This window comes from Peromyscus leucopus, chromosome 16_21, assembly GCF_004664715.2.
Source record: "Peromyscus leucopus breed LL Stock chromosome 16_21, UCI_PerLeu_2.1, whole genome shotgun sequence".
Taxonomy (NCBI): Eukaryota; Metazoa; Chordata; class Mammalia; order Rodentia; family Cricetidae; genus Peromyscus; species Peromyscus leucopus.
The window spans coordinates 48,385,378-48,408,913 of record NC_051084.1 but is presented as its reverse complement, the minus strand read 5'-3'; the positions used below and the strand labels follow the sequence as shown (position 1 = coordinate 48,408,913).

Here is a 23,536-nt window from a genome sequence, read left to right as displayed (position 1 = left end):
ATTCTGCCCCCCACCCCCACCGCGATGCCTTTATACATGGCTCCCCTGCTTCATCTCTTCCCAGAATTTTCCACACCAGGTTCACAGATCAAAGCTGCTAGTCTTACTGGGCAGAGCCTGTCCTGTCCTATACTGAAGCAGCCAAGGGAGTCTCTCCACCTTCCAAGGCCTTACTTGTTTAGCCTTGATAACCCTGATTAGCACCGTTGATTTCGTTAAAAGATAATAAAATAAAAACAGATGCATAATTAGAATATCTCCTGGAAGTCCTGCTGGGAAAGCTGAGTGGCTCCAGGGACAGGCATGCATACATCGTAGATTTTTCCCATCCCTGGAATGACAGCCCATAGCTTGTCCCCAGCGAAGTGGGTAGAACCAGTCCCTAAAACAAATGCAGAGGCTCCTGTCCCTCTCACCCCATGGCTGCGGCCTGTTGCCTGGGGAAACAGGAGACAGCCACGCTGACCTTCCGCTGTGCCCCCAGCAAGCCGACTTCCAGATCTATTCTGAGTACTGCAACAACCACCCCAACGCCTGTGTGGAGCTCTCCCGGCTCACCAAGCTCAGCAAGTACGTGTACTTCTTCGAGGCCTGTCGGCTGCTGCAAAGAATGATTGACATTTCCCTGGATGGCTTTCTGCTGACCCCAGTGCAGAAGATCTGCAAGTATCCCCTCCAGTTGGCGGAGCTGCTCAAGTATACGCACCCCCAGCACAGGTAGAGGGTCCAAGGTGGTGAGGGGAGCTGCCTGGGGCTCTGCATGCGGTCAGCCAGCCAGCTGAGTATTTATAGTGTGGGTACCATTTGCAGAATACTGGGTACTGCTGTGGGCATTGGACATAGCTTAGGGTAAAGCAAGCCCATCACCCTGAGCTGTATTGGAGTCGAGGAGGATAGACATCAGTGGAGTATCAATCTGGGCTACCTGCCAGTTATGGAGGAGAGAGACTATGTACTTGATGGGTGAGGCTGTGGCCAAGGGATAACAGCCCAGAGAGAGGTCGCAACTGCACATGGAGGGGTCTCTCTGCTCTCCGGCTTGCCGCACACTTCTGTCTGTTCTGCCCCAGGGACTTTAAGAACGTTGAAGCTGCCTTGCATGCCATGAAGAACGTGGCCCAGCTCATCAATGAACGGAAGCGGAGACTTGAAAATATCGACAAGATTGCTCAGTGGCAGAGCTCCATAGAGGACTGGGAGGTGAGGGCCCCAGTGCCCAGAAAATGCTGTGGGGGTCCTTGCTTGAAAACTGTTCCTGTCCAGAAGGGAACAGAAGCAGGGAGTCACGGCACTCCCAGGAGCTGGTGGAAGACAGGTTCTCTTGCATTGGGCCTTTCTTGGGCAGTGCCTCCACCTTGGCACCCAATGGTCTCCTTCCTGTGTGCACTTCCACACACCTTCTAGCCATCGCCAGCCTAGGGCCAGCCCTAACCCAAGGAACTGTGTTTCTAAGACATCTTGGTCTGTTTCTCTGCCCTCAGGGACAGGCTGGACTGCTAAGTTTTAGATACCTTCTGAACTTTCAACAGTTGAGTTCAGAGCCAATGGTAGGACTAGAAATGGATCTCCCCATGTCAAGGCTTTGTCAGGTTTTCTGGATTGCTCATTCCCATGTATCTGCCAGTTTTGCCTTCTAAAGCAACAAGTAAACTCATGACTAAACATTCCTGCTCCTTAGAGGCATGGGGGTAGGAGGACTCTGTCCCTCTGCACCCAGCAACTAGCCACCTCTACTCTCTACCCCTATGGAGCCATGGTATACCAGGCCAGCTGTCAGGAGAAGAAACTAAGTGAAAGCATGCCAGAATAAGCCACAGGAAAGTAGCGTCTTAGGCCCTACCCTTACACTGAATCCGAACCCTTGGGTCAGGGAGCAGGACAATGCAGCAGACTGGTTCTGAGCCCATGCTTGGCCAAGGACTGGAAAGCACAGTCATCCCCACATGGACAGCTGCCAGCAGTGCCAGACTGCCAGTTTCAGGTCCTAAACACACTTAGCTGCAGGGGCAAGTTCCTGCCAAGCCTGGTTTTTGTTTTTGTTTTCCTCTAAAGCAGCACTGTCCATTCAAAAGATAATGTGAGCCATGTCTAGAATTCTGTACTTTCTAGTAGCCATCTTCCAAAGGGGGGGGGAGTAGGGTTGGGGCGACGGCTCGGGTGTTAAGCGCCCGCCGTGTGAGCAAGCAGGAGGACCCGAATTCTGGCTCCCGGCACCCACATAAAGAGCCAGGTGTGGTGACACACCTCTGTCCCAGTCCTAAATGCTTAGAGACAGGAGGATCGCAGCCTAACTGCATTTATGAATTCGGTGAAGGATCTTGTCTGAGCCAGTCAGGTAGAGACGGGTTGGTGAGACGGTTGAGCAGGCCAGGGTGCCTGCTGCCAAAGCCTGCTGACTACTTGTGCTCAGTCTCCAGGCCCCACGTGGTGGAGAGAGAGGCTCCGGCAAGGTGTCCTCTGACCGCCCACACACTTGCTGTGGCATGCGTGCATCCACCCTATCCTTCCCCCCCCCCATACATAAATGTAATAAAAGTTTTAAAAAAGGATGGAAAGCGACTGAGACACCTGGTGTTGACCTCTGGCCCCCACACTCATCCATAAGCACGCATGTGAACGCAGACATACACAACACACGCAAAATGAAAATGAAAAAGCGAAACAGACTTTTAGTCTTTTATTTAACTCAGTATATATCCGAATCTATTTTACATGGTTTTCATACTCTTTGAAATCGCTGTGTACTTTACAGTGGCATATCAAATTCTCAGAGCTCAACATCCTCGGGGGGCAACGGCGACAGTGACGTTCTACTCTACAGGATGGGTCAAGTCTGCCTTGATTCACCCCCCACAGCCTCCCCTTCAAGGGCCCAAAGGACGGCCTCGGGCTTTAAGAGTGTTGGCCCTCTTACCTTGGCCAGCCACAATGCAGACTACAGTGGGAAGAAGTCTCACCAACCACAGAGGCAGGAAGCAGAGCCCGAGGTCGGGTGCACTCACCTCACGGCTCTCCTTGGGGTCCACTCAGGGGGAAGATCTCCTGGTCAGGAGCTCGGAACTCATCTACTCGGGGGAGCTGACCCGCGTTACACAGCCTCAAGCCAAGAGTCAGCAGAGAATGTTTTTTCTCTTTGACCGGCAGCTCATCTACTGTAAAAAGGTATCCAAACCACCCTGCCCTGCCAGACCAGTCTCATACAGCGGAGCAATAAGGGCTGGGGCTCTCGTCTGCAAGCCCAGGGCCTGGCAGTCTACCCTGGCCGTTTCGTGTCTCCAGGAGCCCCAGCCAGGCCCTTAGGACTGGCTCTCGGTAGGGAGCCCGGGGACACCGGGTGGCTGTTGCAACAGTGTGCTGTTGAGAACACCCTCCATCCTGACCTGGTCCCTGCCTGCTCCTCAGACCGTGTCTCCCCCCGCAAGCCTCCGCTTCTGTCTCATGCGTTCTCTGATCCCAGCGGCCTCTAGCCTCTTTATTGCTAGCTTTTGCTTCCTTCAAACCGTGGCACAATGGCCCCATGCACGGAGCCTTCCTTGTTCTCTCTGCTTTCCCCTACCACGTGGGCCGCTGCTTTCCTTTCTGAGGCTTTCTGCCTGCCCGTCCATGTGCACCTCAAAGGCAAGACTGTCCTGTCAGCCAGGGGCTGGGGGATGGGGGTGGGAGTGGGCATGACCAGGTGGTCATGCAGGCTGCTGGGCAGCCAAGGCTCAGAGCAGCATCTGGTTAGGACCTGCTCCGCCGGGACGTGCTGTACTACAAGGGCCGCCTGGACATGGATGACCTGGAGGTGGTGGATGTGGAAGATGGGAAGGACCGTGACCTCCATGTGAGCGTCAAGAATGCCTTCCGTCTGTACTGTGGTGCCACGGGCGACAGCCACTTACTGTGTGCCAGGAAACCAGAACAGAAGCAGCGCTGGCTGAAGGCCTTTGCCAGGGAGAGGGAGCAGGTGCGGCTGGACCAGGAGACAGGTGGGAAACCCTACTGGGCCTTGCCTAGCCTATGGGGCCCACCTAGCAGGTGGTCAGGGCCAACTTAAGAATGAGATCACACCTAGCACTGGGTGAGGCTGCAGGAACATCTTGGTACAGGCTCTGCTGTGCCTAGCCCTCTAGCAGAAATGTCTCCCCTTCCTCTGTGGTCAGCCTCACTGACTGGGTCTGATAAGAGTGCTTCACTCTAATGTGCCCATCTGTTGAGACCAAGGGAAGCCCCTTTCCAGCCAGCTCAAGTCCTGGGAGAACATGGGGTGGGTCCTACAGAATCCTCTCCCATCCTTTCCTGTTCCTAGGTTCCCCAGCTTCATGCTTTGGTTTGGGAAAGAGCCTCCACGGCAGTATAAAGAAGCTAGATTAAGAAATGGGAAGGGGGCACAGGGTCAAGGTGAGAAACGAAGTGGTGGGCTGGTTGGCAAGACAGGGTGGCTGAGCAGGCGAGGGAACAGTCCCTGGCATGCCACTGTCTAAAGTGGGATAGGAATGAGGCACCGGGAAGACAGGACCTGGACCAGGAAGCCCTCCAAGGAGGCACGTGGGCAGTTGAGGAAGGCAAGGCGGGATCTCACGTGTGCCCTTCCCCCAGGCTTCTCCATCACTGAGCTGCAGAAGAAGCAGGCCATGCTGAACGCCAGCAAGCAGCAGGCCACAGGGAAGCCTAAAGGTAAATGGGGAACCATCCTACTCCTTGGGCAGCTCCAGCCTTGATTATGTTTCCTTCTGGTTTCAAAAGCAATGCCAGCTAGCTATCTGGATCCTTGGGAGATGTCCACTGCCCTTTAAAGGTGTATGTTTCCAAAGGTGATAAGGGCCATAGACTTGGGAGTTGTTGGTCAGTACAGTTTCTGCTTGACGCCTCTGACCTCCTCCTAGTGGTACCAGGAGTTACAGTGATCAATTTCCCAGGCTGCTGATAGGCACATCACAGCTGCCTGGGAGGGAGCCATCTCTCCATCTCCATAGATGGAGGTGGACATCCCACGCCTTGGACAGTGGCCCTGGCCAGCCTTCAGGCTGCACTAGGCCAGGATCAGGCCAGAAGCTCTTGATAACTTGGGTTCTGTGGGTTGTGGTTAGCCCCCTGGAGAGCAGACCCTGTATGGCAAACGACCCCATGAAGGGTCTGCAACAGCACCCACAGATGAAACCCTTTGTCTTCTACCTTGTGACCCCTGCTGTCTCTCCCTGCCCAGCTGTTGGCAGGCCAGGGTACCTGACCCGCCACAAGCATCCATCCATGCCTGCCAGCCGGCCCCAGCAGCAGGTGTTGGTGCTAGCCGAGCCTAGGCGGAAGCCATCTAACTTCTGGCACAGCATCAGCCGACTGGCACCCTTCCGAAAGTGAGCCAGCACGTATCGGACAACCTGGCGGCACTCTGCGGACCCAGGCTTCCCTCAAGGCCTACTCCATCAGGCCTTCTACCTGTTTTGGAAACTGGAAGTGAACAGGTACAGCATCAGAGCTGTATGAAGTCTGGGCCCCGCCTCTGGCCTCTTCCCCACTGCTGACGCACGGGTACCAGCCTCTGCCTATACTCTGGACCTGCACAGGGCCTCCACCAATGGTAAGCCTGCAAGGCACAGCTCAGAACCACCGGCCAGGCTGTGCAAACAAGGCTCATTTGCTCCAGACGTTCTTTGGAAAGCTTAATCTGCACTCCTGTTTTTGGTGGGCAGGAGACCAAAGTCCGTGGCCACGAGCCATCTGCAAAAGCAGGTGTGTCGCCCTCTGCTATTTCTCCTTTCAGGCCCCCAGCCCACTTGCAACTTCAGAGGTCAGGAACCAGGAATTCTGCACTCCTAACTACCCATAGCTGTCCTTAGGCCTCCTGGCTCCTCTAGACACTGCTGGCTGCCAGACACCCTCTTTGTGACATGTGCAATGAGAAAAAAAACAAAACTGTACAGTCAGCTGTGTGCCTGGTTCCAGGTTAGTGACAGTCCCCTATGGCTGGGGTGGCTGCACACATACCCAGCCCCTGTTCATTACGATTTTGTCATGTTGTTTCTCTAACAATGGAGAATCGGGAGAATTGTTAATGACACAGAAAGATTGCCTTACCCTAGTGAGTGTGAGAAGCCATAAGGACTGAATTCTGTGGCCTAGCATGGACTGACTCCTCGTGGGGCACACAGCCAGGCCTGCATGTAGTGCAGAGCCCATAGGATTCAGAAGCATGGTCAGTTACTCTTGCACTGTACCTTCTTTAATCCAGAAACCACATTTAATTTCATAAAGAAACTTAAGAAAAGTAACCTGGCTGCTGGTCAATTGTTGGCGTATGTGTGAATTTCCTTTCATGTGCTGGCCCATCCCTCCTGGGGCTGGTACCCTGCCTCTCCCTCAGCTACTCTGTTCTCAGCCTAGGGAAGTGTTGCTCACTAGGATGCAGCTGCAAGGCTCCTGGTAGAGGTGGGCTAAGGTGGCTAGGCTCTCTGTTACCGAAGCCTGAAGGGAGGGGGAGGAAAGCAAGTGAGGGAGCCATGGATGGTGGTAGGCACAGACTCTCTCCCACCTCCCAGAGTATACAGGTAATTGGCATGTGAGCTAAGGGATGGGCTCCGTGTTATTTCTGGGTGTCAGCATCCCCCCTTACTAAACTGAGAGGCACAGGAGGCTAATGAGGAGCTACACAAGCCTACACCACCTATACCACCTTGGAGGACCCTCTCCACCAAAGCCACTGAGGGCTAAACACACAGCCTCACCCCAACCCCTAGCACTCTCCTGCCTGGGAGAAGTGGCAGCATGTGCCTGTCATGCCACTGCCTCTGACAAAACTCACATGAAAACAATCAGAATATGCAACACAAGTCAATCTTTATTGAAAACTGCAGTATTAATACATAACAATTCCTGTTACAATAAACGTGCTTTTAAGGATTTTAAATCTGAGCTCATCTACTCATCAGATTGCATAAAAAATTAAAACAGTATGAATTTACATTTAATTGAACTGGCTCGGGATGGACAGTCTGCCCATTCCTATTGTATTGACACGTAAGTTCAATGAAGAGGCAAGGGATGCCTTTAACACTGGAAGACAATGCTGACTTAGGCATAAAAAAAGTACCAAGAAAACAGTGTAAAAAAGAGTATTTAAAAATAAAAGTTTAAAAAAAGAAGAACCTTTTCTGTTCAGTCACAGCCTAACAGGCTCTCGGGAACTCCAGCTGCCACACTAGCCCTGCTGGGAACCAGTCCCCAGTGTGACCTAAACCGGTCTATTACACTGCCAACAGTCTGCACCAGACCCACTCACTGCCTTTCCCTGGGAGCTGCCTGCTATACCAATCAGGTCCTCACCTCTCATGTACAACTACTGTAGTCACTAGACAGAAAAGCTGCTACCTCCCATCCCATAATTCTAGTAAGATTTATTCCACAGGTTTTCTGTTCTCAAATGAAGAGGGGGTAGGGAAGAAAGGAATCCTCTAAGACATGGGGAATTATTTTAACTGTTCCTACAGAAACCACATTATCCTTTCTGGGTATCTATCAGTCCATCAACGTAGAAGACTGGGCAGGATAAGCAACTCAGGAAACACGCAAACCTGGGAGGTGCGCTGGACAGGAGCGTAGGCTCTGCATGCCACTGCTCGGCCAGCTGCACTCCTGCCCTCCAGCAACCCTCAGAAAGCACCAGAGGAAAGGACCAGCAGCTGCCACAATTGCCAGTGCGCCCTAGGAGGTCCTGTGCATCCAGCAGAGGTATACCACAACTACAGAAGTTAGCTGCTGAATGAGAGGAGGTGGCCCAGTCAGTAATACTGTACTCCAATATTCAGAAAGGAAAACTGAGGAAATGGGAAGCAGCCCCAATGGTTAAGGCTTATGCCAGCCAGCCTCTCTCAAGCACAGGCCCTCTCACAAAGGTCCAAGTGAGAGGCCAGTGAGCTCAAACCTCCCCAATGAGTTTCCTCTCACTGTAGCACGCCCCCAAGAACACCCAATCTTCCAGCCTCCTGGCACTGCAGGCTAACATAACCAGATGCAATGGACACCGGTGCACGGCAGAGGAAAGGTAGGCACTCAGTTGCCAGTCCAGAACTGAGGGCCTCCCTCCTGCCAGAAATACCGCCTCTGCAACAAGCACAAGCTGCTCTCCAGTGTGCTAACTGTGGGCTAACAGCCACTCAATGGGTCTTCCAAGGAAGACCACAAGACAGGAGACAAGTTCTGAAGCGTACTTCTTCCATGTAGCCTGTCACCTAACTAACCACTCCTGATGGTGGCCCTACTTCTCTGGGAGCTCGCAGGTTCCTTAACACTCAACAACTCTACCCAACTTTAAACTGCAAACAGCAGCAGCAGCAGAGGAAGAAAGATCCCTAGCCTCAGGGGAGGCAGCAGAGAATAAACTTAAAAAATTATATATCTATCCTTAACAATGATGTCAAGTTCAGATATCAGGTCCTTTGCCTGCCAGTACTACCATTCAGCTGAAGGACTCTAGTTGGGAATGTTAAGCACATAAAAAGCACACTTTCTTGGAATGTTCCTCAATGTTTTTGGGATAACTATGCAGCTGTGTAATAGAATACTGACCCAAGTTCTGTTCCTTAATTTTACTGAAACTGAATGCTGTTGAAATCACCACCTGTGATAGTTTGTTATTTTCACCTGACAGATGAGATCTTTCACCAGCAAATTCCACAGCTGATGTCCTAACGGTTTCAAAACAGAAAAGACTTCCACACAGATGTGTTGTATAGTACGATAGTCACTCAATTCAATTTGAAAGAAAAGGAATGATGTGTTAACAGTTACAGGGCAAGTGTGTGAAGCTGATGTAATCAGCAGGAGGGGATGCCACCCGACTTTCCTTTCTCCTGAGAACTCAGGGCCCGTGGAAACACACACTGTGTGCAGCTGCAAGCAGACCCAAAGACTTGATAACTTCCTGTCATAAGCGAACAACTCTACCTTTTAGAGGCAGGAAGATAGATACGTTTAGTTGGGAGTGTGTGAGGGGACTTTTTCAAACACATGCAAAAATCACGGGTACATTTGTTCCACTGATCTGTGATTATTCACTTGGAAAAACCACCTTCTGTCTTTTGGGTCCAGGGGAAACCTTGGATCCAGCCACATTGCAAACCATCCACAAGGGTGGGAATCCCAACATGAAGTACAGGTACAAGCTGTGTGCCTACATTAAATGTTTCTGTCTCTGTGCACTGTGTGCTTTCTTGTTACACACTTACACACACACACATACACATACATACACACACACACACACACACACACACACACACACACACACACGGTTAAGTGCTCATGAGGTGATTAAACATACTCATCCATAAACATTCTATGTTCATGGACATTAGGAATGAGAACTCTTCTGTTTACACTGATCCATGCAGAAATTTTCCAAAACTCCTTAAAAAATAAAATGCTAAAAACAAATTATGAAGAGCACTACTATAAAAATAAGGTTTCCAAAGTCTCACTGTTCAGATGACCCACCCTCTAGCCAAGTTGATGGCTAATGAGGCAACCTCCACACCAACATGGAAGCCCTGACCTAGCTGCCAGAGACAAGCAGCCTTCCAACCAAAACCCCAGCACTTCAATGGGGAAAAAACAAAACACACCCCCACTTGACAGACTCCAGAGTGGTCCTCATGCCTTGCCCTTCTGACCCTCACTGAACAGAAACTCTCACAGATTCAAGTTGGGCATATACAGGCAAAAAGAACCTTCTTGATTTCTTATGTACATGCTCAGATTACACACTCAAAAATCTCTCCCACAACAGATCCGGACAGGCAAGCGCAGTCCAAAACGGCCTGGCCCTTTCCACTCTCCACATGTGCTCGGTGCTGAGTGCCGTTAGCCACACAACAAGATGGCAAAGGAGGCTCACAGGACATTTATGCAGGCTTTCTAGGCCCCACCCCAGCTAGACAGAGGACAGGTCATCATCAGGTGAACCTGATGACCCTGGGACAAGCTACATTACTTCTACATTTTTAGACATAATCACAGCCCTGCTTCTCTACAACAAACACGAGGAACTAACTTAAAAATACACTTATTCCCTTTTAACCAGTCTTAAATATACAACATTCTCCACAGCACACAGCTGAAGTCTCTGCCCTTCTTTGTGGGGTGAATACAGCAGTGCCTATGTGTTTTTAGCAGACTCAATTATTTCTCTAGGGGAAAGAAAGGGATGATTCCCTAAGTGAAATAGAGCAAAAGACACCTCAGTGTGGCTGCTCCTCTCTGACATCTTCCCTCTTAGGAAGATAGTTTAGTTCTGCACTGGACTTTCCCAACAGATACCCAAACATTGTCCTGTAGACACACAGTGGAAATTCAGCCGGCAGAGACCCTGCTCTATTGACACACAGACCACCCTTCACCCCAGCTGTACTGGCCACCCAGCGCTCCTATTTCCTGATAGGCTTCAGGTACATCCCTGCTTCTCAGACCACACGTCAGCTGGAATGAAGGAGGGGACCCTACTATACCTGCTGCTGCTCTGCTGCCACCAGAGACTCACACTCTCCCAGTCCCTGCAGCTCCCTCCAGGTTCGTCAGTGCCAAAAAGAAAACAGGTCGCTGAAAACTACAAGTCTGTGTCCCTAACTGGCAACCCCCATCACCCCAAGAATCCCTCCAGTGCTCGATGCTCCTTGAGGACACTCACGTGCACACGTGTAACTGGGAGACCGGGCACACACTACAACAGCGCATGAGTGACACAGGCTGCAGAACAGGGCCAGTCCTCTGGGTTTTGCATATGATGGTTTTGCATCAGTCACTGCAGGTAGATTGAGCAAGCTTTGTTTCTGTGTTTGTTTTTATAAACATGCATTCATCTAGATAGGATTAGAATAGAGTGATACTCCCTTTTTATCATTACAGTTAGCTACAAAATGTGCCAGGCAGTCCACAAAACAGGATTTGCTTTAAAACCAACCCCCAGAGTTAGCTGGAGACTAGCGAGCTGGGGCCTGCTGGGCTGGGCCGCAGTCGTGTTTAGCTAAGTGTCGAGAGCATTAAGAAGAAAGTCCTGGTTGGAGGCACAAGGCCTGCAGCACCAGCTGTGGAACTCAATGAAGTGACTGCACAGCTCCATCCTCAAACCTGGGAAAGAACGACAGACAGTCAGACAGGCACCTCTGCTTCAACTACTCCAGAGGGCAGCAGTAGCCAGAACTGCTGCCCCTGGTTCCCCTACCTTACAGACACACCTTGCGCCCTATGCCCCCATTGTTAACTGGAACCCTACAAACTGCAGCAAACACAAGGGTGATACCTTCCCATTACAGAAGCAGCAAGATGCAGTAGGAACAGCTTAACACTCAATGGCTTCCTTTCTTCCTCTGCTTTGGGACATCCCAGTAAGAATAAAAACAGAAAGCTCTGCACTGTCCCCATGTAAAGAGTGGGTGCGCCTTTCTCTTAGTGCTTAGCAAGAGGGAATCTCAATTGAGGACCTGTTGTGTCAGGCTGGCCCGTGCACATATCTGTGTGGCATTTTCTTGATTGCTAATTAATGAGGTCTGGTCTGGAGGTTGACTCCTGGGCTGGTGAGCTAAGATGTATAAGGAAGGTAGCGGAGCAAGTCGGTAAGCAGTCATCCTCCATGGTCTGTGCTTCAGTTCCTGCCTTGGATTCCCATTACAGTGGACTGTAACTGTAAGCCAGACCAACCCTTCCCTTCCCCCAAGTTGCTATTGCTCAGATTTATCACAGGAACAGAGAAGCAAACTGGAATAGTGCTTAAATCTGAGGTCAGTTTTCCATTTCCTCAGGGAAATGCACCTTCACCAGGACCCAGCCAGCCAGCATCCTTCACTAGTACTTACATGAATTTGCAGGGTAATCACCACTGAGGGGGCACATAGCTGTAGGTGGGTGTTCCTGGGGCTCGGTATGTGGGGACAGTGACTGGGTGAGGGGCCACAGGAGTTGGAGAATGAGCAGTCAGCAGGGTACCTGGAAGAAAGAGAACACTTCACACAAAAGACTTAGGTGATTTCTCCTGCAGAGCTCTACCATGTGGCCTCTGAAAAGCACATGACTTGGATTCCTTGTGAGAGAGACACAGGGGAAGAGGAATGGTCTTGAACCAGAAGGGTCAAAACTCTGAACAGATTATCCCCAAGTGCTGAACGGCATTATAAGCACAGCAGTTGGCGATCATAGTATGCACACTAATTTTGGCAGATTACATGGCTATAAAAAGAAAAAGTAAGTATTACTCCTCTTCAAAAGGAAGGAAATCCTGACACAAGAAACAGAAGTGAACTTTGAGAACACTGTGCTAAGTGAAAAAGCCAGTGAGGTAAAGGACAGTGTGTGTTCCTACTTGTATGAGGTTCTGAAGATTGTCAAACTCAGAGACAGAACACAGAATAGTGAGCGGATGCCAGAGCTCGGGGAAGGAAAGAGAGAACATCTGTTTAATGGGTACAGGAGTTTTCGATTCGGGGTGAACACTCTGGAGACCTGTTTCGAGTAACGTGGGTATAAGTAACACAGTTGTACACTGGAGGGAGGGAGAGAGATAAGAACAGACACACGCACGAGGAGGAGGTAGGGAGGAGGGGAAAGAAAGAACATGATCATATGCACAAGGGAGTTCTAACTCCATGAACATGTACACTCCGCAATGGCCTGCATGACTCTGAGGTTAAACCACACCTCCACAACTCAAGGTGGGGTAAATGCTTGCTGCTCACACCCCCTCCTCCAGGAGCTGTCCCCAGGCAGGCGGCAGCAGTCTGGGCTAGCCTTCTACACTTTAACAACAAACTCAGAAAAATCAAATGGCGATTCTAAGCAGAAGTAAACAGAATGCCACAGTGCTATGTCTGACATGATTTTCTTATGCTGAAGTCCAGAACACTTTTTTATGTAATGGCTTGATTTTTTTTCCCCCTTAAATCCTAGTCATGGAGAACAAGTGACCTTGTGTGGAAAACTTAAAGGCAGCTACATATACTGAAAGGTCAAGAGGTGAAGTCATCTTTAGGCCTTCCACCAAATCCCAAGGTTCCATGGAGGTATGCCCCACCCCACTCCCCTGATTCAATACATAACTGGCCCAGGGTTGACAAGCAGCTATCCCTCTATCAACACGAAGCCAGCTTTCTTAAACACATTCTCATACTGCGACACGACCAACAGAGACAGCTGGCCCATATGGAATACAAAGTACCTACCCTGCTGCTCACTGGAGATGGAGCCAAATGAGGGTTACCTGAGACTCCTCATTCCTACTGCCAAGTGACCACCCAGCTCCCTAAAAAGGGTGCTGTTCAGTTATGCTCCACAGTGGAGGAGGCTACTTGACTCGCTCATGAAAGGAGAAAGGGAAGAGGGGAGGGGGCAGTCCTTCCATACAACTGAAGCCGTGAGAATCTAATGCCAAAGGTCAGAACTTCAAGGACTCTCCCCATTTCAGCCAGCTCTCAGGCTGCCGCAGACCACACCCACTAAGAACTAGGACTCACCTGCTGACATGGCCATTGTGGTTCCAGCAACCATGCCCATGGTGACCCCGCTGCCTCGAGGAGGAGGGATGGGAGCAGGGTAGACAGTTGCTGGCATGCCATTGGGCTGCACCACCGTGGTGTGGTGAATGACGTGAGGGGGTGCTGCATACAGAGGCTGTGTATAGTAGGTGCCTTGCTGTGGGGAAAACAGAGACAACTGCCAGAGGGTCCCAGGGCTGTAGGGATGTGAGGGAACCAGCCCTCCCCGAGGTGCAGGGCATGCCCAAGCATACCTGGGCATACGGACTCTGCTGGGGGTAGGCACTTCTCACCGGGTACACGGCCGTCTGGTAGGGGTTGGGGGAGGAGGAGTATGGTGGCACAGCTCCGCTGGTTGGGGAACAGGACACTTTGTAAGGTGTACCAGGAGTGTAGCCTGGAACAAAGAAGCGAAAAGCCTGAGTCCACCCGGCCAATGCCAGACAAGGACAACTGCACAGGGAGGAGCCAGGGCTACTACCAATCATTAATTAACACAGTGAAGATCTGTTGACACCGTAGCCCTGTCTCTCTCTCGTGAGACCTAGGTGTCTTAGCTTTGTTGCAAGTATGTGTGTATAGTGGTGAGTTCTGTAGACCAGCTATGCACAGAAGAACCTGTCCTGTCTTGCTGGCATAGGAAGTGTGATAGCCTCCCTTGGCTAAACTGGGCATTAATGGCACATATACCTTTTCACCCTGCAAATAAGGTCCAAAAGTCTATCTTAGGGAAATAAGCATGTACACACAAAAACTTCACTGCAAGCAAGCTTATCTCTATGTTGCTTGTTACAGCAAAAGAAACCAACCAAACGATAAGCTCAGCAAAGCACTGTAGTATAAAGATGTGAGTCACCAAAGATAAAAAAAAAAAAAGCAGATTATGAAACAGAAGACATGAGAAGATGTCAAGGAAACAGTTCAGCAGCGAGAGCACATATTGCTATTCTAGAGGACCCAAGTTCAGTTCCCAGCACCCACAATGGGTCACTTACAACCACCTTTAATTGTAGCTCCACAGATCCAACCTCCTCTTCTGCCCTCCAAGGGTACTGGACTTACATGCAAAAACCCCCACACAAGACACACACAGCCAAATAATTTTTTAAAAAGAAAAGAAATACAACACATAAAGCTACATGACCAAAAGGGGAAGAGAAAATGATAGCCCTACAGGCAATCCTTCCAGAAGCTGTATGCTCAGGTGGCAACAAGGTGAGTAAGCAGCCTGGATCCAAGATGTATTCAGAAGCTGAGGAAGGGCTCTAGAAGGGCAGACTAAGCAGCTACTGAGGGAACATCAGACCTATGGGTCTGCCCTAGGGCCAGGAGAGTTCAGACCACAGCCAACTGGCCAATAACCAGACTCCGGTGCATCCATGGAAACCAACTGCTGCTGATACACAGGGCAAGCTCCACGATAACTGTATTTAGTGAAAGCCAGACAGCTGACGGGAAACCCTAGGAAGAGGTCAGTGACTGAAAACCTCAAGGCAGTGGCCAGGGGAAGAAAGTGAGAATGTCCTGTCTTGCTGGAACAGAAGTGCTGTGGCCTCCCTCGGCTCAACTTGGCATTAATGGCACATACATTTTTTTCACCCTGCAATTAAGGTCCTTTCAAAAGAATGCAACCACACACTGTGGTGGCAGTGTACAACCATCCAAAACAGCACTCTGAAGACAGCTTCCAGTTCTCATCAATTCTACCTCTGCACAAGCTTTCTGAAGAGGCCATGGTGGCCTTCACGGTCTTGTTGGTGCAAACTTGTGGCACAGAGTACTCAGCTGTCCATGGGAGTGTCAGAATTACAAGCTCTCAAGCTACAGACACATGTCTCAGATGCAAGCAACACCCCCTAGGGTCCACAACAGAACTTGGGAAGCATGTTCTCCAGCCTTACTCATAAATCTTCATCAACAGGCGACTCTGTGATCCAGACATATAAAACTACTTAGCAATCACTAAAAAAAAAAAAAAAAAAAAAAAAAAAAACAAAACAAAAAAAAAAAACTTACAATGAATCTCAAACCTCATTGGATTTTCAAAGCGAGACATGAAACAGCATATAACAAATGATCATTTACCTATGTAACAACTGCCAGTCTACCTAGAAAGGAACAGACATGGCATATATATATTTTGAAATTCCAAAGTTTTAAATATCTGGAAGAAATCAGGAAGGGGAGAGGAAAAGGAAGCCCTTCTAGAATAATGAAAAGTGTCCCAAAAGTTTTTGGGTGATGGCTCCACAGTACCAAAATCCAACTGTAAAAATTCATCTAAATACACACTAAATATTTGAATGTTTGCACATAAATTGTGTCTCAATTTTAAAAGAATGAACCAAGCATAAACAATTTTAATTTGAAATTTTAATGTTTTAATTATATTATTAGCAGAGAGAATTAACAACTTCTATAATATCTACCAGTTTTAAATACACCAACTTTCAATACTGGTGCTTTGCCAAGAGAGCCAAATATCCAGATTTCCATCAGGGTTTTTAAAGCAAGTAAGTAGAGAAGAGCACATGGAGACCACCACAGCTTGGATCTTAGGCCCCCAAGGCCCCTGTGGTAAAGGCTGGTCTGCAGGGTGGTACACGAGGTAGAGGCACCTGTAAGAGACAGGGCCTAGCAGTGTCACGAGGGGCATGCTCGCTCTCCAAGTGGCTGTGGGATCTATCCACAGGTAAGTGCTTTGGCTTCATGATGGTATATGCAGTTTTAAATATGCTCAGCTTTATTATATGCCAATTATACAGCATATTTGTAAACCATTTTTAAGTCAGGGAAAAGCAATTTAAGATTCTTCCAGTTCAGGTTTCAGTGACACTGAAAGGGGAAGATCTAGGACAGCCCTAACCTGTTATTCCCAAGTGAAAGTTCTCATCATGAGAAGAGGAAGCACCCACCACTAGGCCACGCCCCGGAATCAGGACAGCATCTGTCCATCTGTCCGTCAGACACGGAGCCAGGTCCTGCTGTGGATGACTTTTAGTACAAGCACAGGGGAGCAGAACACTCACAGCAATGCCTATGCAGGAGAGGGAAACCAACTCTGAGTGGGGAGCAAGGCTCATGCAAAAGAAAGGGACTGTGGGGGCTGGGGCAGGGAAATCAAGCCCCTCGCCGTCAAACCAGTTCTTCACTGACCACAAACAACCTCGACTGACAGAACAACCACCTCACAGTTGGCCTTGCTAATAACTGACTCCCACTCAACTGTTTCAAGCTAGCTTCTGCCCCATTATTTCCACGAACCTCAACTGAGCCATCTTGCCAGAACTTACAATTTCGTAACCCCTGCACTCTGAAAACTGAGGCAGGAGACTGTGGATCTGAGGCCAGTATGGGTGCATTGCTTAAAACCAAAAATACAAAAGGGAGAGTGAAATCCTGAGGAATCACTAATATCACATGAAGGAAATATCAACACTCAATGCTCAAGCGTGTCACACTTTGAGAACAGATGCTAGGTGTTAATCTGGGACCACATTAGAACTTGTAGTGCTAGTCAGTTTCACATGGCCTTAAAAAACAGGACCCACTTTCTGCACGGCATAATAAAAAACCAAAAATAAACACCCATGATATACATGGCACATTTGGAAACTGGAGCACTAATAATAAATACTTTAGGTATGATGATAGTATTACACATGCTTTAAGAAATATTTCTAAAAATCATCAACATGATGTACGAGCTGCTTCAAAACACCACAGGAAAAGCAATGGCAGTATAGATGAAATCCCAACTCGGAGCTGGTAGCAATCAGAGGGGTTGGGGAAGCAGGGACTGTACTCTCACAAGCGAGGGTATGCACCTGAAATTGCTTGAAAACTCTAAAGAGGTATAACACTACACCTAACTCTTAGCACTCTTAGCACTCAGGAAGCTGAGGCGAGAGGATGGAGAATTCAAGACTGGCCTAGGCTACACAGTCCGACCCGATTCATTACATCAAGCATAGGCTGGAGAGAATGCTCAGGTTAAGAGCACTGGCTACTCTTACAGAGGACCTGGGTTCAGTTCCCCACACTCACATGGCAGCCCATAACCATCTCTAACTCCAGTTCCAGGGGATCTGACACCCTCTTCTGGCCTCCTCTGGCATTGGGCACACACATGGTGCACACACACACATGCAGGCAAACACTCATACACATGAGTGTTGAAGTCTCCAAGGCAAACAACAAACAAACAAACACAAGGGTCAGAACACAGCTCAGACGGAGCACTTGCCTAGCATGTGCAAGACCCTGGGTTCAAGCTCCAGCACTGCAAACAAGAACAGACAAAAATCAGTTTTTAAAAAGGGACAAAGGTTTGTTTTAAGGTTAGGCAAGCTGTTACAGATTTAAAGGAGGCAAAAGATATAAATTCAAATTCATAAACAGATTCAATATGTAGCATTAAGTCGATCTTCATTCCAAATACACAAAAATATTGGCCATTTCTCAGTGTGAGGCCTTCACAATCCTAGGGGCAATGGCTGATAGACCTTAAGTCACTATCCAGAGTACTATTGGGAGGTGGGGTACAGGTGCAGGAAAATGGATTTTGTTTGGGGGGGGGCTCTAAAACATGACTCCCTCCTAATCTCTTGGGAAGCTACTGAAGGAAATACCCCACAAAAGCCAGTGGGAACTAAGAAAGAGGGCAAGGACTGAAGAAAAGTAAGGCAAAAGTCCCAGGCTTCTGCACAAGAGTGCCCAGATTAGGACTCCGGCCAGGGCATGAGCAAGGGCTTCCACAGCAGCTCCCAGAAAGCACAGGAGTGAGATACCCTGTGGGCCAGAGACCCCAAAAGGTCCTGACAGACGTCCTGACAGAGGTCAAGAGTCCTATTTATTCAGCCCCGAGAGGCACAAAGTGAACGAGGAAGAAGAACGCATATCCGTGGCATGAACATGATAAGGAAAGGGCAGGCACGTAAAAGAACTACTAGAGCCTTGTCACCCAAAGGAACAAGTCAACAAGGACGGAACAGTACCACTGTCACCCAGGAAGAGCCACCACAAAATGACAGCAGTAGAGTCCAGTGGGGTCTGGACAGACAGGCCTTCAAACACAGTGACAGCAGCAGACTCACTCACTCCTCCTCCTCCCTTCCTGAGACACAGTGTCACACAGCCCAGGAAAACTTAAATCCACTGTACAGAAGACGACTAGCCTTCATTTCCAATCCTCCTGCCTCTAGCTCCACAATGAGCCACCATTCTAAGTTTATGTAGTCTGGGATTTGTGTACACTAGAGAAGCACTCTACCAACTAGGCCACACGACCCCCAGCCCCTTGCTTTAATGTCAAAAGCTTTCTAGAAATACACACATCCTAAGACTCTGGGCACACACACCTTTAAGACAGAAAGGCTCCTATAACCTGCAAGTAGACTAGGAAAAAGGGGTGGGGAGATGGTCTGGGGTGCAGAGCACTCACTGCTCTTGCTCAGGACCCAGGTTCACCCCAGCATCCACAGGGCAGCTCACAACCACCTGTAACTCCAGTTCCAGCCTCTGTGGGCACCAATCCACAAAAACACACCTCTAACCTAGTGCTACACACAATGAGCTCCAAATGAACCAAGGCCCTCAACATACCAGCCAAAACTGCTGGAAGGAAAGGCAAGAAAATCATCGCTTTCGGCAGGTTTTCAGGATATCAGAAATGTAATCCACAAAAGAACAGAATGATAACCTTACCAAATTTTTAAAACTTCTGCTCTGTGAAAGACATCCAGAAGGGGGAAAAACTAGGAGAAAAACCTCTGTAATCATGAATATGATAAATTATTCTTAAAAACCCAGCAACAGAACAAAGTTGGTCTCTAAGCAAGTCAATAGTATATCTCACTTCCAGCTACTCAGGAGGCTGAGGCCCAGGAGTTCAAGACACCCCAAGTAGGGAGAGCAGGAACACACACACACACACACACACACACACTGGAGAGCAGGCTCAGTGATTACAACTCCACACTGCTCTTGCACAAGATCTGGGTTCGGTTCCCAGAACCCATACTAGGGAGCTCACAACTGCCTGTAACTCCTGATCCCGGATCTGATGTTCTCTCTGGCTTCTGGGGCATGTGCACACACAACAAAGAAACTCACACAGGGACATATACACATAATAAAAAATAAACAAAAAACAAAACAAAAGTTAAGAGCACTTGCTACTCTTGTAGAAGACCCAGGTTCAGTTTTCAGCATGTACACAGTGGCTCACACCACCTGTAACTCCAGTTTCAGGGGAACCAACACTCTCTTCTGGCCTTTGCAGGTACTTGACATGCAGGTGGTACACATATACATGTAAACAAATGCTCACACAGAAAAAAGAAAAACAAATCTCCAAACAAAACCTGTAAAAATAAAATCACTGCCTTAAAAACAAACTTAGTAACCGATACAATGTTAAAGATACACATATCTCCCTCCTTTTGGAGGGTGTGAGGAAGGATTGAACACACCCTTGCACAAGCTGGCAACTGCTCCATCACTGATTTTATCCAAAGCCCTCATTCTATTTTTTAAATTAAGTATTTATGTGTTTTTAACTATGTGTTATGTGTCTGCACCCATGTATGCAGGTCAGCATCAGATCCCCTGGAGCTACAGTTACAGATAGCCGTGAGCTGCCTCACATGGGTGCTAGGCTCTAAGATTTGCAATGGTAACAACTGCTCTCCACCACTGAACCATCTCTCCATTTTAGTCCCTCATTCGCTATTTATAAGAAACTGAGTCTCTCTAAGTTGTTCAGGCTAGCCTTGAACTCACTGTCTGTAGCCTTGACCTTCTGCATCAGCCTCCAGAGTATCTGATAGACCAGGCCCAGAAGCACAACTCTTTACCAAAGACAGTCAAATGGTAAATTAACACATGAAAAGATAATCAGTGCTACTGTGGTGGCCGTTCAAAACAAAACCACAACTGTAAATCATTAGATACCCACTAGTATAGCAGGAGGGGAAGGACTGATCACCCCAGAGGACTAGAACTAGTCAATGCACAACTGAGGGGAACTCAGAGCAGACACTCTGCAAGACTTTTTGGCAGTTTCTTACCTACACTAAGAATCAGCTAATCCATCCCTTTGTATTTACTCAACAAAATACATGAAAGCATGTACACACAGATTTATGCTAAAAACATCCAGAAAATTTCACTTGCACAATGAATTTTAAATATAAACCCCAAACTCAAACAGCACACATGCCATTAGCTAGCCAACAGAGAAGCAAGTGATGTTTCCCATATAATGGGTACAACCTAACAATGGTAGGGAGGAAGTAATTACAGGTACAACAGGAAAGTCCAAGTACTTATGCCCAGTAAAAGATGCCAGTCCCAAAATAAAGTACATTCTATGTGATTCCACTTACATAAAAATTCAGAAAACACAACTCATCTATAGCAAAGAAAACACATCTGTGATTCTTTGGAGCCTAGTAAAGTTGAAATGGGCAGAACAAAATGTGTCCAAACAGATCTGTTCACACCAACTGTGACAGGGATACACTTCACAGCAGAAAGGATGGAATGCACACTCTATATACGTGCAGTTTGTTGGGTGATACACACAAGAGCACTGTTTGAAAGGAAGCTACAGAATGTAAAGGCCTTACCAGGAGAGGGTGCAGAGCTGTTGGTACCCTTGCTGAGTAACACTAAGAACAACTGCAGAAGATGTTTCACAGCAGTCTCAATGACAGGCTCGGAGACCAAGTGTGTGAAAAGGAGCCAGACAAAAATCACAAGAGGGAGGAGCTTTCTGGAGAAAGAGGCCACCAGGGGAAAGAGCTAGGAGGTTCAAGTAGAGACTCTTGTCTCCCAGAGATGGGCAACCATTAAGCTTCTGCTGGGTACATTGCCATGTACACTCACATGGCTTAAGTGAGCAGAGACATGAACCTAAGACAAAAAACACTGAAGCAGAAAGACCAAATCCCAGTTTCCCTCTGGGTCTGATCTAAGAAAGGCAGTGAGGCTGGGCCCAGAAGAGATGGGTAAGCCGGCAGACTTTTTGAGTCACAAGTAAGGAATTCACAGGAAGGGCACTGTTGGTTTCTCTTCTACCCAAAGCAATTGTGAGTCTAGAGCTGTATGGAGCAAAGAACTGTCCCAGCAGCCTCGCCAGAGATCTCCCATGAGCCAACACCCTCAAAGGAATCACATTATCCTGAGTAAGTGAAGCCCAAGAGAAGCGGACAGCTCGCACCAGAAGGTGCAGGAGAAAAATCTCACTAAATAATCTTTATGCAACTCAGAGTCAAACAAACTCTTCTCAATTTTAACCAGCAATTCCTCAAATCTGAAAATGTTCTCATATACTATATACAGAAAACAAAGTTTGCTTTTTAAAATATAACCATAGCTCTGTGGACAGACCTCAATGACAAAACAGTCTTCAGTTCCTAGCACTAAGCCCTATCCTAAGAACAGATATCTAGCACAAGGAATTACCCATATAGTCCAGAGACCGTGGTGGGAGAATCTGAGAAACTCAGTAAAGCCAAGCTTATGTGTACTGGGGGCTAAGCTTTGATTAAACTCACTGACAGGTTCATTTATGAACGTAGTAAGCCACCCAACCACAAATCCTAGTTCCATACCTCCTCCCCCAGCTACACACAAGATATCAGCCATGCAGTACATACCTGTTTGGAAGGTAGGATTTGCTCCAGGGTACATGTTAGGAGAATAAGCAGGAGCTGCTGCGTAGCCCACAGGAAAACCAGCTGCAGGGAAACACACATCACAATAGCGTTCATTATCAATGAAAAAGTGCAGCCACCTGAACACCAGGCCTCCTTATCTGTTTCTAGAACTCCACACACTGTGCTCAAACAAAATTGTCTCTAGTTATCTTCTTTCTTCAGAATTTTGGTAAGTCACAAACGTAACCCAGTCTGTGAGATCTATAATTGAATGCTCACATTCTACAACTAAGAAAAAAAAAAAAAGACTAGGCAGAAACTGAGTCAGCAGTCCACTGTCCAGAATAGCTGAATAGAGGGGCAGATGTGCAACTTAGTGTGGAGTGCACCCTTAGCATGTGCAAGGCCCTACGTTCAATCCCAGGGCCAAAACAACTATCTCAGAACGGTAAGTAGCCGGGCGGTGGTGGCACACACCTTTAATCCCAGCACTTGGGAGGTAGAGGCAGGCAGATTTCTGTGAGTTCAAGGCCAGCCTGGTCTACAGAACGAAAGCTACACAGAGAAACCTTGTCTCGAAAAACCAAAACCAAAACAAACAAACAAAAAACAGCAAGTAAAGCCAGGTGTGGTGGTACACATCTTTAATCCTAGCACTGGGGAGGCAAAGGCAAGTAGATGGCTGAGCTCCAGGCCAATGAGGGCTACATGCACCATGACCCTGTCTAGATGAAAGGAAAAGAATAGCTAAGTCATAATTTTAAGCATAAGGAAAAGAAGGGAGAGGAAGAAGGGGAGAAGGGAGAAAGAATCCAAGATGGAGTCTCCAAATCCCAACACCCCAGAATCACATCATTTGTAAGTCAGCCCAAGTCTCAGCATCATGAACTACCTCATTACTCTTGCCTGGCTTCACTGCACAAAGTAGAAGAGAACCAGGGTTCAAAGTGAGCTTGGACACACCCTAGAGCCTACTTTTTGCTGATATGGAGATAAGTGTTTTAAGGCCACACATTCTCAGTGACTGCTAAGACAGAGTCACAGTATGGTATTTAAAAGTTAGTGATGTTTGTTCTTGTTCTTAGGCACTGTTTCAAACTCCCAAATTCATTTTAGGCTTCAGGCGTCTTTACATTTCTCAAGTTCTAACCCCCAGCTCCCTCAGTTCAAGGTGACCAGTTTGGAGCCCAGATCATCAATATTATACTCAATTCTTACTAAAGGGGCTCTAACTAACCTCAAAGATACTCAGAATGGTTTTGAAAACACAACCAGAATCCATATAAAAGCAAGATCATCTGCTTGCTTGCTTCCTTCCTTCCTTTCTTCTCCTCCTCCTCCTCTTCTTCTTCTTCTTTTTTTTTTTGGTTTTTCGAG

At 48.1% G+C, this 23,536-nt stretch overlaps 2 protein-coding genes across 10 annotated transcripts in view; one reads left to right on the top strand and one right to left on the bottom strand.

Annotated features, from left to right (window-relative positions):
• The window catches only part of Arhgef4 (Rho guanine nucleotide exchange factor 4), a 148,041-nt gene extending 141,790 nt beyond the window's left edge, over positions 1-6,251 (top strand). For 4 of the 5 annotated variants that reach the window (XM_028865337.2, XM_037199701.1, XM_028865339.2 and 1 more), the window contains 6 exons: positions 485-717; positions 1,071-1,200; positions 3,031-3,162; positions 3,728-3,971; positions 4,582-4,659; positions 5,189-6,251. In XM_028865337.2, the coding sequence (XP_028721170.1) occupies positions 485-717; positions 1,071-1,200; positions 3,031-3,162; positions 3,728-3,971; positions 4,582-4,659; positions 5,189-5,340 (969 nt within the window). In that variant the 3' untranslated portion in view covers positions 5,341-6,251. The remainder of the gene's footprint in view (positions 1-484; positions 718-1,070; positions 1,201-3,030; positions 3,163-3,727; positions 3,972-4,581; positions 4,660-5,188) is intronic. The other variant, XM_028865338.2, reaches the window with a different exon arrangement.
• A 548-nt stretch (positions 6,252-6,799) lies between these two features.
• The window catches only part of Fam168b (family with sequence similarity 168 member B), a 32,955-nt gene continuing 16,218 nt past the window's right edge, over positions 6,800-23,536 (bottom strand). For 2 of the 5 annotated variants that reach the window (XM_028865342.2, XM_028865343.2), the window contains exons 3-8: positions 22,160-22,240; positions 17,743-17,778; positions 13,751-13,893; positions 13,476-13,674; positions 11,826-11,955; positions 6,800-11,100 (exon numbers count right to left, since the gene is read on the bottom strand). In XM_028865342.2, the coding sequence (XP_028721175.1) occupies positions 11,843-11,955; positions 13,476-13,674; positions 13,751-13,893; positions 17,743-17,778; positions 22,160-22,240 (572 nt within the window). In that variant the 3' untranslated portion in view covers positions 6,800-11,100; positions 11,826-11,842. The remainder of the gene's footprint in view (positions 11,101-11,825; positions 11,956-13,475; positions 13,675-13,750; positions 13,894-17,742; positions 17,779-22,159; positions 22,241-23,536) is intronic. The other 3 variants (XM_028865344.2, XM_028865345.2, XM_028865346.2) reach the window with 3 other exon arrangements.